The sequence below is a fragment of the Oxyura jamaicensis genome, chromosome 22 (assembly GCF_011077185.1).
Source record: "Oxyura jamaicensis isolate SHBP4307 breed ruddy duck chromosome 22, BPBGC_Ojam_1.0, whole genome shotgun sequence".
In the NCBI taxonomy this organism is placed as follows: Eukaryota; Metazoa; Chordata; class Aves; order Anseriformes; family Anatidae; genus Oxyura; species Oxyura jamaicensis.
In genome coordinates this window covers 5,305,026-5,319,556 of record NC_048914.1, presented here as the reverse complement: position 1 = coordinate 5,319,556, position 14,531 = coordinate 5,305,026, and the positions used below count along the sequence as shown (strand labels likewise).

Sequence of the window (14,531 nt, the reverse complement as noted above, 5' to 3'; positions counted from 1 at the left end):
TGCAGGGAAGCAGCAGTGAGGAGCGGAGGAAGACACTGACGCCGTTGTCTCTGCGGGAGCGATACAGCATCCTAAGCGAGAGCAGTTTCGGTACACAGCCAGCTGGGTCTATTCAAGCCTCTCACCACATGCGGTTAGGGTAGGGGTACCCAAGCCAGGAAGAAGGGCTGGGCTGAGCCTGCTGTACTCACACGGGTGTGGCAGTGTCCTGCTCCCTGAGGGTTTCTGTGGTCCTGCATGCAGGGCTGTGCTGAGCCCCCGCAGCTGGTACCTCTCTCCCTCCCCACCCCAGTTCAGGGTCCTGCGCAGCTGGAGTTGTGACTCCCTCTTCTCCTCCAGGCTCTCTGAGCAGCACCGACCGTGCAGACCAGAAGATGGTCGACATAGCAGAGCAGCTGGGCCTTAGCTGGGCAGGTGAGTCCACATTTCACGGCCCCAAGGATGCACAATGTGCCTTGAAACGGAGCACTTAGGAAGGCTGGGAAGATGCTGCAGGGTCTCATGAATGTGCTTTACTCTGTCCAGGGAGCTGGTTCCTGATGCAGTTTGTATTCACGCAGTCTGCACTAGGCAGGCTCTTGTGGCAGGTCCCAGCATTTCTGCAAAGCTGTGAGCATGCAATGAGCCTCCTTTCAGCTCTGCATGCATGCACAAGCACGTGCACAAATGCCAGGGGTTTTGGTCCAAGTTGTCCATATTACTGGAGGCCTAGCACTGTTGGTGCAGGCACACACCCAGCAGCAGGACCTGCATTTCTCCTTATCGTGAGATGATAGTCACAGCCAGCCTGGGCAGAAAGGCTTCAGCCTCTGCCCCATCCCAGCTCCTGCTCCTGCCCATTCTGCCATGTTCAGTTGTGTGGGATGTAGGGGGCCTGTGCTGAGTCTGGCTGAGCCCTTCATAACATCTCCTGCCTTTTTGGCTCAGGAGCTGGCAGCAGGCACCGAAGGGTGTGATGTTGACTTATGGTGTCTTCCCCAGAGCTGGCACGTGAGCTGCAGTTTGGTGTGGATGACATCAACAGGATACGTGTGGAGAACCCCAACTCCCTGCTGGAGCAGAGCATAGCCCTACTCAACCTCTGGGTCAGCCGCGAGGGCAAGAGTGTCAAGAGTGAGTATCTGTGGTGCCCTGCTGCAGGACTGGAAATGGCTGGGCTTGCCGTGCAGCCTGTATGTGCTCAGGGCTCCCTGGCTGGGTTTATGCCACCAGTTCTTGTACACCTGCCTGAAGGGTGGTTGGGACATGGCTGTGTCCCCCCAGTGACCAGTCTGCCTTGCTTATTGCTGACATCAGTTTCCCTTGCAGTGGAGAGCCTGTATACAGCACTGAGAAATATCGACCGCAGTGAGATCGTCAGCACACTGGAGGGCTCTGGCCGGCAGAGCCGGAGCCTGAAGGGCAGTTGGCGCTACACAGACAGGGACTACTCCCTCTCGCCCTCCCAGATGAATGGTGAGCCCCAAGTGCTATACAGGGAATGCCGGAGGGCCTGGGGGCAGAGTCGCTGCAGACCGACTGGGGCTGATGTCTGGCCTGATCCAGGTGTGCTGGTGGCTCCTTAGGAGCTCAGTGAGTGCGAGGTGCCACAGGTAGATGTAGCCTTTCCAAGGGGGCCTGTGCTATGGGAGCCTTGGCCCTGCCATGCTATCTTCTCAGAGTACGGACATGTAGGGCTTCCTCCTCACGAGGGACCAGTGTTGAGCAGTGGCCAGGGAGCTCCTGGAGCCATCTGTCCAGCCATAGTTGTGCCCTGGGCTGGGTGCCAGGCACTGCCTGCTTGTGTGCAGGGCTATGGCGGGGGCAGTTGCTGTGTGTGCTGTGTGTGTGCAGTGCACCAGGCAGGATTGGGACTGCTGCAACCCTGCACTGTGGCACTGCCTGTGTGGCTCTGGCTCATCGCTCTCTCCCTCTTTGTCTGTCCCCTCAATCTGCTCTCAAACGTGCCACCTAGTGCCACCAGATGTGGGCACTCCTGGGGGCCACTTCTCACCTCCTTCCTCCGAGCTCATCCTGGCCTCTCTTCTCATCTTCCTCCTCTGCCTGTCTCCACTGTCTCCAGCTCAGCTGAGCCCTCCAGGAGACGCATCCTGCTCCAGCAAATGCATGTCACCTGGGACTGCCCCTCTCCTGGCTGTGTCACACTTGCAGGCAACCATCCTGGGCCTCCCTGTCTGCACTACCCCTGCTCCTTCCCTTGCTGGCCCTGCACTGGTTGCCTCTAGCCAGGCACCTGCACGAGGGGCGGGCTGGGGGCTCCCAGCTGCTCCCTGTGCCCTGGCTTCTGCTGGCAATCCCTGGCTGCCCAGAGCAGGATGAGTTCCCTCTTAGTCTCCAGAGGTGAACAAGGGGCTCATGGCTCAGAGCTGAAGGAGGCTGAGCAAAGCTGCCTGCGTGTGTGGGACTGCTTGTCTTGGCCGTAGTCCCAGTCAGTGTGCCCGGGCTGTGCCCGTGGCCCTGGGTGAAGAGGATGTGGCAATTGCTTGCAGGGCCAGGGACACTGATGGGGTCGTAGAGCCCCTGCTGCCTCCTTCAGCATGTACATTTACTGGGGCTATCCTTCCTAGCTCAAGGGTTAGCTTTGAGAGCTGGTGCCTCACAGAACCTGGCCACCTGGGCTCTAGGCTGCCCTTCAGCCAGCTGATGCTGGATGGGGGCTGGGAACAGGGACCCAGGGGCTGACAGAGTAGGGTGGCACCATGCCTTGCAGTGGGGATGGGGCATCACCTGGACCCCAGGCCTGTCCTCCCCACGGAAAGTGGGCAGCCACATGATCTGGCCTGGTGCAGCCCCAGCACTCAAAGGGAGGCACAGGAGCACTTGCAGGGACAGGAGGGACCATGCAAAGGCAGCAGCCAGTGAGTGCAGTCCTGCTCAGCCCAGATGTGGGGGTCTGGTGTGGCCAGGATGGTGCCGTGCTCAGGGCAGGCACCCTCCTGGTGGCTGTTTCCCTTCTCACCCTGCTGTGCTTGTATGTACATGAGATGGCTGCTGGAGGTGTCACCTCTGTCTGCCCATGTAGGTTACGCTTCTCTGCAGGACGAGCTGCTGTCCCCTGCCTCCCTGCATTACACGCTGCCATCCCCGCTGCGTGCCGACCAGTACTGGAATGAGGTGGCCATCATGGATGCCATCCCCATGGCTGCCACTGAGCAGGATGCCCTGATGGAGATGTCCGACATGCAGGTGTGGTCCTCGGGGCTCACCCCCTCGCTGGTGACAGCTGAGGACTCCTCTCTGGAGTGCAGCAAGGCTGAGGACTCGGACGCCACAAGCGAAGGCCGTTTCCTGGGGCAGCTTCTGACAGACACACATGGCCCGGACCACATGGGCTCTATGGACCTAGTTGAGGATGACACAGTGGATTCAGATGCCATGAATGGTCTGATTGAACTGCTAGACCAGGAGGAGGGGGAGAGGCCAGAGGAGAAGATGCCAGCTGGGGACTGCCAGCTGGGGACTGGAGAGCAGGACCCAGAAAGTGAAGTTTCTTTTGTTTCAGTTCAGCAGAAGGTACAAGCCAGGATCACAGCATCACCGACCATTAGCCACATTGTGGAGAAGAGTGCAGACAGGTAATGTGGCCCAGGGTGCTGGAAGGGGACGTGGGGGGAGGGAGCTTTGCCAGCTATTGCCCTGTGCTGGGCCAGCTGCAATAACCTCCCAGCCTTGCTTGCTTCCCTGCTGGTCTCCAGCACTGGAGGCCTGGCACCCCTGGCAGACAGATCAGTGGCTTGGGCAGAGTGCTTTGTAACCCTCTGGAAATGCTCTGGGGGCTCCTTGCAAAGCACACAGGGCAGGGAAAACCCCTGCAGATAGGCAGGCTTTGCATGCAGGTTGTGCTTCCCAGCATCATCTCAGATGGGGCTGTGTCCTGACGTCTTCCCAGTGGCACCAGTCCCACGATGTTGCTGGCAGAGCCCAGTGATGCTCCAAGGCATTGCCTTAGAGCCTGCAGACCCAGAGGCAGTGTGGGGCAGCTGAGGCTATGGGACTGGCAGGGAGCGTGGCAGGGAGGAGGCCTGTGCCCTTTGTGCATCTGCATTTTGTTCTGCTTGTGCCGGGTACCTGGCAGCGCTGGCAGCCAGGGAGACCCGTGCCTGGTGGGGTGCAGGCTGTGCCGGTGCGCCTGCCAGCGGTCGGCTGGTGCTCCGGCAAAGCTGACTACCTTTCTCTCTGTGTCTCTCTCTCCCTGTCCCTGTACCTCTCTGGTGCCCAGGCTGAGGGACTGGAATGCAGAAGGCTCCTTTATCTCCTGCCTACAGGACCTGACAACGGGCTCCTGGCAGGAGGGGGTCACCCGAAGGCTGCGCCCGACATACACCGTGGATGCCGGGGCGCAGGGCCAGGAGCAAGAGCAGGTCCTGGCACCAGCCGTGGAGCTGATGCGGGTCAGCTCCGCAGAGGACAGCGACTGGCAGCGCCAGCACCCCACGGGTGGCTGGCTGGAGGAGGTAGACAGCCACTTCTTTGGGCAGGTGACGGTAAGAGCAACAGCAGGGGCAGTCCCCATGGGCAGCCCCTTGCCTGCCACCAGGTCAGCCGGGCTGACCGGCTGCTTGCAGGGGCAGAGGTGTCCCAGCAGAACCATTGCGCTGGCCCCTGGGGGGGCCTCTCAGCCCTCTGGTGGCTCAGAATAGCCTGCTTTGCACCCGATATGTGAGCTCTTGCTCTCCATTTATAAACCAGGCAGACTCCCTGCTTGCTTCCTTATTGAGTATCTGCCCTGGCTGCTGGCCCTGACAGCCTGCTGAGGCCAGAAATAGAGCTAGTCTGGGGGCCCGGCAGGGTGGTGGGCATCCTGCCGCAGCCACATGGCAGGTACAGGGTGAGGGCAGGCAGAGCTGTCCCAGCAGTGTGGCTGCTCTCAGGGGCAGCTGCAGCAGGGCAGCTGCGCAGCTCTGTGGTGCCATGTGCAGCTTCAGCGGCAACCCAGACCCCTGGCTCCCACCTGGGGCTTCATTTGTCCCGTGACAGAGGATTACCCGCTGCCCTGGGGCTGCAGCCAGCAAGACAGGTTGTTGGCAGAGCCCAGGCAGGCTGACGGGGACGGGGGACAGGGCAGTCCGCCTGGCTGGGGATGGGTGGTGCTGTTGCAGCCCCAGCCCCATGACTTTGACAGAAACTGTGAGCGCAAAGGACACCCCACCTGCCTGCTGCCTTCTCCCGCCCCAGCCAGCTGATCTGCAGCAGCTAGGGTTACAGCAGCCCTCCCACAGATCCAGGCACGCTGCAGACCCGTGGGCAGCTCCTGCACAGGGGGCTTTGCCCGTCCCAGGCGGGCAGCATGGCTAGAGTCTGAGCAGCAGGTCCAGGACCTGTGGGGCACACGCACAGCCCTGCAGAAGCAGGATGTGGGGCTTCCTGGCCCAGCTGCTGATTGTCGTGGTGCTGCTGGCCTTCTTCCTGGTCAGCTGCCAGAATGTCATGCACATCGTCAGGGGCTCTGTCCGCTTCCTGCTCAAACACGCCCACCGTGAGCTGGACAAGGAGCTCGGGGAGAGCCAGGGGCTGGTGGATGACGAGGAGTCTCTCTCCACCAGGGTCGTCCGCCGGCGTGTCCTTGTGAAGGTAACGGGCAGGGAGCTGAAAGAGCAGCGCTGGGGCAAGTGCAGAGGAGAGCAGAGAAGGGGCTGGGACAGTGCAGGAGCCAGAGGCTGTGGGGTGTGCGTAAGATGAGCTGTGCTGCTTGCAGAGGGGCTCCTCTTGCCCCTTGAAACACCGTACTGTTCCTCCTGTTCCTGCAGGGCAACGAAGTTCTTCACCTCCCTGGGGAGCAGGTGACAGAGGAGCAGTTCACAGATGAACAAGGCAATATCGTTACCAAGAAGGTGAGTGACCAGGGGCAGGGTGTGTACAGGGTGCGTGCCGCAGCCTACCTGCTCTCCCCTCTCCAGGCTGTCCCGCTCATCTCTGCAGCCCAGGGGCTGTGCAGGGTGCCTGCATTCTGCCCTCTGTGGTTATGGTCAGGGGATGCCTGCCACGTGGGGCTCGGGGCCAGACTGGGCGAGGAGGGAGGCATGGTGCCTGAGGGCTGGCTGGGTCTGCCCTGCATGGGCTGGTACCTGGGAACTGGCTGTGATGCCTGGTTGCATGACTCTCCGCAGATCATTCGGAAGGTGGTGCGTCAGCTGGGCCCCAGTGACACGGATGACAGGCAGGAGCATGAGGAGCTGATTCTGGAGGGCTCCCTGCAGGAGCCCCAAGACCTAGAGGCCGAGGCTGATCACTTCATGAAGTACTCCATCCTGCACCGGGATGGTCTAGGGGCCAAGGTACGGTGTGGCTCATAACCTGCCTTGCAGGTGCCTTGCTTGGGGGCCAGCACTGCCTCTGCAGCACTTGCGAGCTCTGGAGTTCCACCACCCTCTGTTCTTCCTCCTGTCCTGCTTTCCTCTCCTGTTTCCCTTCTATGGCTGCCAGGGGCAGCTCTTGCCCCCTGCACCAGTCTTCTTGCTTGGTGTCTTCTGCCAACTGACTGCCTTTCCCTCTCCTGTCCTTTTCTGTGTATCTGTCTGTTCACCTGGGTGATGTCCTGCTTCCTGTCCCTGCGGCTCCCTCAGGAGGAGGTACAAGCGCGTATCCCGAAACTGGAGGTCTCCGGGGGCAGGATGGGGGCTCAGATAGTGAAACGAGCCAGCCTGAAAAGGGGAAAGCAGTGACCCCCCCTCAAATGGCCTCTTTTGAGGTAATTCAACCTTTGTTCTTCTTTCTGTGCCAGCTCCTCATGTTGCTGCCTGCGCTGAGCCACAGGTTGCGTGCACCCTGCTGGGGGCATGCAGCAGGGCTGTGCCCAGCTCTCAGCAGGCAGAGAGGGGCTGCGGCGAAGAGATGGGGGCAGGCAGTGCTGTGCTACCCCATGCAGGTTCTGCTGGGGGCCAGGAAAGGGGGTGCAGTCCATGGCAGAATGCGGCTGCTGCTGTGTGTAAGTGCAGCAGGGATATGCTGCAGTTGGAGTGCAGGAACACAATGCTTGTAGGGTTGAGGGCAGGGGACCTGTTTTTGTCACGGGACGTTTATTCTGTTGATCCCCAGCATGAGCACTGGATCATCCCTTCTCTTGTGCATTCCCTGCACCCTGAGCCACCCGTTAGGTGGGACAAGCAGGCTCAAGGCAGGAGCTTGGCACAGCGCACTGGGACCTGGCTGTGTCATTACGCTCTGCACTCTTGCTGCTGGGCTGGCAGCAAAGCACTTGGGGGCAGGAGCTGCACGCAGGCTCCCCAGCTGCCAGTCCCTGCCTGCACCAGGGAGGAGACTGCCTAGCAGGGGCAGTCGTCCTCCAGCCTCGCTGTGCGTGCGTGACTGTGTATGTCTTCTCTCTCTCCCTCTAATCTCTTTACTGTGTTAGTGGATTGTCTGTGGTGCATGATAGTCAAAATACTTGTGCTTGTGGACATGTGTTCATGCAGACTGTGTCCTTACACCTATTGCCTGCCCCTCTTCCCAGACAGTCCCTGGGTCTACCTCTCTCTGCAGTGGTGCTCCTTGGCTCCTGCTGTTTTCCACAGCATGCAAAAACAGCTCAGGGACTGCATTAGGAACCTAGGGGATCTTTCCTGCTACTGTGAGAGCACGGTGCAGTCATTCACCGTAGGTGAGGCTGGGGGCTCAGGACTGGCCTCCAAAGGGATATGTCTGCCTCAAAGCCTACAGCAGCCCCCCAGCTCCTTCCCAGTGCCACAATGCCTTTGGTACAGCTCAGCTCCTGCTTGTCACTGCTTTTCACAGCTGGGACAGCAACAATACCATCTATGCCATCTGTTCCAGAGAGAGCACTCGATGCTCAGTTGTTGTCTCTTTTGCACCCCCCACAAAATTTATCTTGTGACTGGGCATAATGGGTGCATGTAGGACAAGTGCATGACACAGAAAGGGCTGGGACTTCCACATACCCAGCTGTCCCCTCCCTTTCTCCTGTCTGTGCCACCACAAATGCCTGGGAACCCCATCTCTGTCTCTCTCTGTGTCTCTCCAGGATCTCACCTCAATGCCAAACCACTGAACTCCACACGTGTTCTGACACCAACCTGAGAAGAGAAGAGAGGAAAACAGAGTGGAGGGGAGCAGGGCTGGCTGTACATGTTTCTATAGGCTAATGGCATGATTTCTGTACGAGACATACTTACCGTCCTACTCGCATGACTGACTGACTGCAAGACGCATGAGCTACAGTACTTAAAACAGACGGAGGGGCCTGCGTCCCTGCCCCACTGCCAGCAGGAGCCCAAAGACAGCAGCACACATGAGGGATATCCTCTCAGCTCCTCTGGGAGGTGAGAGCTGGACTGGCAGCATTCAAGAGGGAAGGACAACCCACCCTCACACATCCGTGTGTGTCAGTGCAATCCCACGCCTGTGCTCCAGCTGCAGGAGGGAGGCTGGAGCAGCATGGCTGCTCACCGCGGAAGGAGAGGGGCTTGACCCTTGTCACCCGTGCTGCCTCTGCTGGACTCACTTCTCATCCCTCTCAGTGAGTGCTGGGGCATGGGGAGGGCAGCAGTTGGAAAAGTGTGGGAGAGGGGGGCTGCAGGGAGCACGGCTGCCCTGGGCAGAGGGGCTGGCGCAGGGCTGCCCTTCCTCTCCCCAGCACGTGCAGCATCTCCCACCAGGGCAGGGCTCTGGGCTCGTTGCTTGTGTTGAAAGTGTAAACTGTACAGCAATCAGCCTTGTGTATATGAACTAATAAATACTATGCAAACCCCTAGGGACACTCTAGCAGTATGTACAAAGCACTAAAAGTTCCACTCCCAAATACCTCTTCAGGCTGCAGGACGGGCAAAGCCTTTGGAGTATGTGAGCAGCTCTGGTGAATGGAGCCGGGAGGCTACAGGAGTAAAAGGGCAGCAGACTGCCCCTGCCATGTGCCCCTCTGCCTGAGCCTGGTCCCTTCCTGGCCTGAAGATAGGGGCCCATGGGGACAGTCCCCTGGGCTGGTCCGTGGTGCAAGCCCCAGTTTGTGCTGGCTTCAGCTGGGGTGAATCTGGTACCTTCACTGCACTGAGGTGCTTGGGGCCCAGGGAAGAGGAGTAGTGAGACAGAGCAGGGGATGCTTGTGCCACACACAGGGTTGTGCCTAGCTCTACTCAGCACAATATCTGCTCAGGAGATGAGCCAGGAACTGGCAGGAGTCAAAAGCCTGCACTGCGCATCCTGCGCAAGGGCTTTGCAGGGTCCCCTGGCCTCCCTGCGAGGGCACAAATGAGCACAGACCCTTAACCCCATGGATGCTGGCCCTTCCAGGACCAACCCAGAAATATGGGGGGCTGCTCCCCTGGGTGGCTGCACTTTGGCCAGTCGAAAGGCCCTGGTGCAGCAGCCCAGGCTGAGCAGCCACTCTGGGAGCCAGGGCAACACCCGAGCCAGCTGCTCTAGCAGGGGAGCAGTGACAGGCAGGGCTGCCCAGACAATGCAGAGAGGTGCAGGAGGTTGAATCTGCTACAAAACTTGACCCTAGGAGGACAGAATACAGACAGTGGCAGTAGGTCCCATGTCCCCAGTTCTGTCCTTTACCTAAACAATATGGGGGGTTTGGCCTTTGTAGCACAGTGGTGTGGAGATGCCCCTGCTCTTTTCATGGAGTTGGCTGGGGACCTGTTTTGAAGGGCATGAAGTTACTCTCTGTAGCTACATGCAGAACAAGCCCACCTCCAGCTTCAGGCCATGCAATGGTGGCCCTGGCAGGGGCTACTGTCTTGCAGTGGGTGTGCATCTGCCAGGAAAGCCCCCGGATCCTCTGCAGTCTGGTTAAGAAGCCTAGCTGCAGCAAAGCAAATGGCCCAGCTTAGCCCCAGAGAGCAAAACAACCCCTTCCCCACCCCACCCCAAAGTTGAGCCATGTAGGCAGATTCTCCATCCATCACCCTTGCTGTGTACAATAACCTACCTAGACCCACTGCGACAGCTGACTCCGTAGCATCACTGTAGAGTTGTGTTGGGTCCTGTGCTTTGGCCTCGTATATGCCTTAGGGAATGTGCTGTGCTGCAACTGTGCCCGGCACCTGCAGTGACATTGCTTTGCGCTCGGATTGCTCGTAGGTCTGGTAGAGGGAGGCTGCACCCGACACTGAGCCTAGAGAATGCTGCAGTCTGCACACTAGAAGCTTTTTAGAAGTTTTAAAAAATACTTTTATTTCCTTTTTTTAATTGTTATGGAACAAGCCTTTTGGATCTCCCTGTCTTAGCCCTTGATGTATAGATCATTTCCCTGTACACCAGCTATCAGACTATGAATTAATAAAGAAACTAACACAGACCATGTCTCATCTCTGCTTTTCCAAGGGTGAGGGGAAGACAGGTTGCGGGACCTGTGGCTGGGGGGGATGTCCTCTCTCTGCCCATACCCCATTGCTGTGGGGCAGGTGGCACTCGGGGGGGGGCTCGCAGCTGTTTGTGCACTGCCATTTGTGGGGGAGTCTGACAGATACACAAATGCCCTTGGCCCCCCAGCCACCCAAGCAGGTCTCGTGGCCAACCCACCAGCAGCCTCGTCCAGGATGGGCTGGGAAGCGGCTGCCTCCCCCTTGCCCATCCGCTCTCCATGACCACCCGCTGTGCCCACCGCTGCTGGGAGCACACGCACGGTGCCTGGGGTGCCACCCGGCCACATGGGGGGCTGCGGTGCTGCTGTGGCTGACAGTGGGGGCTCGGTGAGAGCCGCTGCTCCTGGTCCCTGGTCCCTGGTCCGGGTCCCTGGTCCCGATCCCGGTCCCTACTCCCAGTCCCGGTCCCTACTCCTCGTCCCGGTGCGGTGCCGGTGCCGCCCGGCCGCGCGCTGTCCGTTGGCCGCGGTGCTGGAAGCGGCGCTCGGCGTCCCGCAGCTCGCGGCCCCGCGGCGCCCCTCGGCCGCGGGCTCTCAAAGCGCAATTTGTCTGGGCAGAGCCAATCCCGGGCTGGCCCCCGCGGAGCAGCCAACGGGAGCCCGGGCCGCGGAGATCCGGCCAATGGATGCCGGCCCCTCGGCCGCCGGGCCAATGGACGCCCCGTATTCTAATGGAGCTCACCTTTATCAGAAGTGTTGCCTCTTCCCAAGCCCAAGTTGAGTGCCCGGTGCTGGGGCGTCGCCGGGCGCGGGGTCAGCCGGGGCTGCTCGCCGAGGCCGTGGCCGCCCACCCGTCGTGGCCGTGGCCGTGGCCCTCCTGGTCAGCCCGCCCGGGGTCCCAGCGTCGCCCAGGCGCCTGCTGGCGACGCGCCGGCCGGCGTGGACCCTGCGGGCCGGTAGCCCCTGGCATGGCAGGGATGGGCTGCCTGCTGTGCGCTCGGGATTCCGGCCTCTGAGGGCTGCCCTGGTGCCGGAGACATGGACACCAACCTGCCAGGCACCTTCCTGCTCAACGGCCCCTCACTGGGCGCCTTTCCCGAGGCCAAGGCACCAGTCTGCCAGTACTCGGTGCAGAGCTCCTTCTACAAGCTGGGTCCCCCCGGGCTGGGCACCCAGCTGGCTGCCGGAACCCCGCATGGCATCTCCGACATCCTCAGCCGGCCCGCGGCGACACCGAACAGCAACCTCCTCCCCAGCTACCCCCACACGGGCGGATTTAATGGACTGAGCTCCCCGAGCGTCTATTATGGGCCCCAGGTGGGGGCCCTTCCCAAGGCCGCAAGTGACTACCTGCCACGGGGCCGGAGCTGCTGGGCGGAGGCAGCCCCTGACTGGCGGGGTGGCCGGCAGTGCAGCGGCCGTAAGTACAGCGGGTCGGGGGTGGTGGGGGGCAGGTGGAGGCTGCGGGCAGTGGTGCAACACATTGGGGCTCCATAAAGCCCCGGCCCCTTGGTACAGGGGCTGGGGTGCGGGGCGGCCACCCAGTCACATCTCCATGGTCCAGCACGAGGCACGGGTGGCCACCCTGCAGGCTGCACTGGAAATAAGAGGTTTTGGTTCAAGAGCAGGGCAGGTCTGATGGTGGGGATTAACTCTTTGCTTAGCCCCATGGCAAAGCATGGCTGATGAGGGAAGGCAGAGCCCGCTGCCCCTGCAGACCCCTGTCCCCAGCAGCCTCCTTGGGTCAGTGCCTGGCCCAGCTCAGGCCAGGGACAGGAGCTGGTGGTGCTGCCTGCCTGGTGCAGCTGGTGGGGGAGCATGGAGGGTGGGCAGGGTGGGCGCACTTGCTGACCTGCAGGAACCCCCCCCCGCGACACACTCCCCACAGGAACTTCTGCTGCTCAGTACTTGCAGCCGCAGCCCTGTTTCCCCTCTCCAGGCGATGCTCTTGGTTCACTAGGGTCAGACAGCTCAGCTGCCCGCTCTCGGCACAGCGATGAGCTGATCCGCTTGTGCTGCCTTCCTGTCATGCACCCAGTGAGGTGCAGGGCATGGGCATGGTGCTCCTGGTGCTGTGCAGCTCTGAGATCATGGGCTGCTCCTAACAACTGTTCCCTTCTCAGCTCAGCAAAACAGTCCCGTTCTGAGCAGCAGGTGCAAAGCCTGGCTCTGGCTCTGTGGAGTGAGCACTGAGGGCCGCACAGCCCTCCCAGCACAGGGCTGAAGCCTTGAAGCTGGGACATGGTTTTAATTTGGAGTGGGGTCACAGGATAGAGGGACTCTGTGGTCGCTGGGGCTGGGGGCGTGCAGGCACTATGTCTGGGAAGGGAGAACTGCCCAGAGCCAAGCACCATGGGGAGCCCAGGCGCTCACCCACCTTCCTCCTCTCCTGCAGCCCCCGCTCACCTGGCTGACAGCTTACACAAGAAGAAGCACACACGCCCAACCTTCACGGGACACCAGATCTTTGCTCTGGAGAAGACTTTTGAGCAGACAAAGTACCTGGCAGGGCCCGAGCGGGCACGGCTGGCATATTCCCTCGGCATGACGGAGTCCCAAGTGAAGGTGAGCATGGGTCCTGTGGGGTGTGTGGCACAGGGGGCATGGCAGGGTGGCGACTAACAGAGCCAGTCCTGTGGGGTGGCAGGTTTGGTTCCAGAACCGACGCACCAAATGGAGGAAGAAGAGTGCCCTGGAGCCCTCCTCATCCTCACAGCGGGCGGGGGGCTCTGGTGGAGAGCGGGCAGCCTCTGAGACTGAAGATGATGAATATAACAAGCCGCTGGACCCCGACTCAGATGATGAGAAGATCCGGCTGCTACTGAGGAAGCACCGCGCGGCCTTCTCGGTGCTGGGCTTGGGGACGCACAGCGGCTGAGCACAGCCGTGCTGGCACCACCAGCCCCCCGGGGCCATGGGGGACCCGGCCTGGCCCAGCCACCTGCTCTGTGCCCCTTCAGACACCTGTCTGTGGGGATGGGGCACAGCTGCCACCCCTTCCCTTCCCCCCCCCCCCCCCCCGCAGCTCCTGCCTGGGGCTCCTGACTCTGGGCTGGTTGCAGCAGGCACAGCTGTGCCAGCAGCACCGATGAAATAAAGGCCCCAGCTCAGCCAAGTCCCAGCGCTTGCTTCATGGGTGTGTGGTCTGGGGATACCCTCCCTAGGCTGGGCTGGGGAGGGGCTGGGAAGGCACCTATGGGGTGGGAAGGGTCCATGTGCCAGGCAGGGGAAGGGGCTGTGGCTGGGGTACTGTGAATGGGGGCAGGAAGGGAGTGGGGTAGCCCTGGGAACGTTTCCCAGGATTTCTGCCTGCTTGGGCATGCATTTGTAGCAAGAGGTGCTGGTTCAAAAGTCACTTGTTAGGGCCTCTTGTTGGAACCTATTAGCAGCGAATAAATATCATTTATCTTAACGGTGTGAGCGAGAACCCATTCACCTGTCAGGGCTGCAGGATTGATGCAGTGTCAATAGCACTGTGTTTGCTGCCAACCTGCCCCCCCGTGCTGCACCCAGCCCGCTGCTGCCTCAGGGCTGCACACACGTGTGTGTGTGTGCATGTGGGACCGTGCGCCCCCCACACCCCATCTCCCTGTGGCTCAGCCCCTTCTCACTGATGGTGGGCGTGACATGAGGCCAGTGGCCCTCAGCTGCCCACGATGCCCAAGGAGCTCCCACTGACATGGGCACCCTGCTGGGGCCCAGCAGGCTGGGCAGTTGATCAGCCAAGAGCCAGCAAAATGCCAGCCGGGCACGAGCAAACAGAGCTGCTGTGTCCTGGGAGGAAATCAATAGGAGATAAGGTGCTGCCGGCCCACCGTCCAGTGGTGGTGTGGCACGGGCACGGAGGTGCTGCAACCCAGGGTGGGCGCCCCCCCCCCCCCCCCCCCCCAGCCGCAGCTTCAGGCAGTGCTGGTGGCTGAGTCCCCCCTGAAGCCCCCACAGCACTGTGGCTCTGCAGCAGCCCCCAGCACCCCCCCACAAGGCATGGCACTGCAGACAATCACCGCAGTCCTACTTGCACGGCCCTGAGGCCTATGTTTGGCTTCAGGTCCTCTCATCCCCCTCACTTTCCACCATGTGTTTTGCAAGGAGTCCCAGCTGCCCTGCAGCCATTCCTGGGGCCTTGGGGAAGGCTGAGCCCCCCCCCCCCCCCCCCCCAGCTCCCTGACCAGTCCCCTGGGAAGTGTGAGAGGGTGGTGGAGAGGGGCATAGCCCTCCCCCAGCTATATAGCCCCTTTGGCACCTTGATGGGATGGGGGGGCTCCATGGG

General features: G+C 61.0%; 2 protein-coding genes across 11 annotated transcripts in view; both read left to right on the top strand.

Moving 5' to 3' along the window:
* ANK1 (ankyrin 1) overlaps nt 1–10,255 on the top strand; it is a 62,666-nt gene extending 52,411 nt beyond the window's left edge. For 4 of the 10 annotated variants that reach the window (XM_035345041.1, XM_035345044.1, XM_035345043.1 and 1 more), the window contains 10 exons: nt 6–90; nt 340–414; nt 982–1,113; nt 1,309–1,455; nt 3,023–3,575; nt 4,220–4,484; nt 5,748–5,831; nt 6,108–6,275; nt 6,564–6,688; nt 7,979–10,255. In XM_035345041.1, coding sequence (XP_035200932.1) covers nt 6–90; nt 340–414; nt 982–1,113; nt 1,309–1,455; nt 3,023–3,575; nt 4,220–4,484; nt 5,748–5,831; nt 6,108–6,275; nt 6,564–6,662 — 1,608 coding nt within the window. In that variant the 3' untranslated portion in view covers nt 6,663–6,688; nt 7,979–10,255. Of the gene's footprint in view, nt 1–5; nt 91–339; nt 415–981; nt 1,114–1,308; nt 1,456–3,022; nt 3,576–4,219; nt 4,485–4,530; nt 5,572–5,747; nt 5,832–6,107; nt 6,276–6,563; nt 6,689–7,978 lie in introns of those variants that run through there. The other 6 variants (XM_035345039.1, XM_035345040.1, XM_035345045.1 and 3 more) reach the window with 6 other exon arrangements.
* A 914-nt stretch (nt 10,256–11,169) lies between these two features.
* Nucleotides 11,170–13,741, top strand: NKX6-3 (NK6 homeobox 3). Its single transcript, XM_035345100.1, has 3 exons — nt 11,170–11,681; nt 12,657–12,826; nt 12,909–13,741. Exons 1-3 carry the CDS (start codon nt 11,300–11,302, stop codon nt 13,137–13,139), a joined length of 783 nt encoding a protein of 260 aa, XP_035200991.1. The 5' UTR covers nt 11,170–11,299; the 3' UTR covers nt 13,140–13,741.
* The last annotated feature ends 790 nt before the right edge of the window (nt 13,742–14,531 follow it).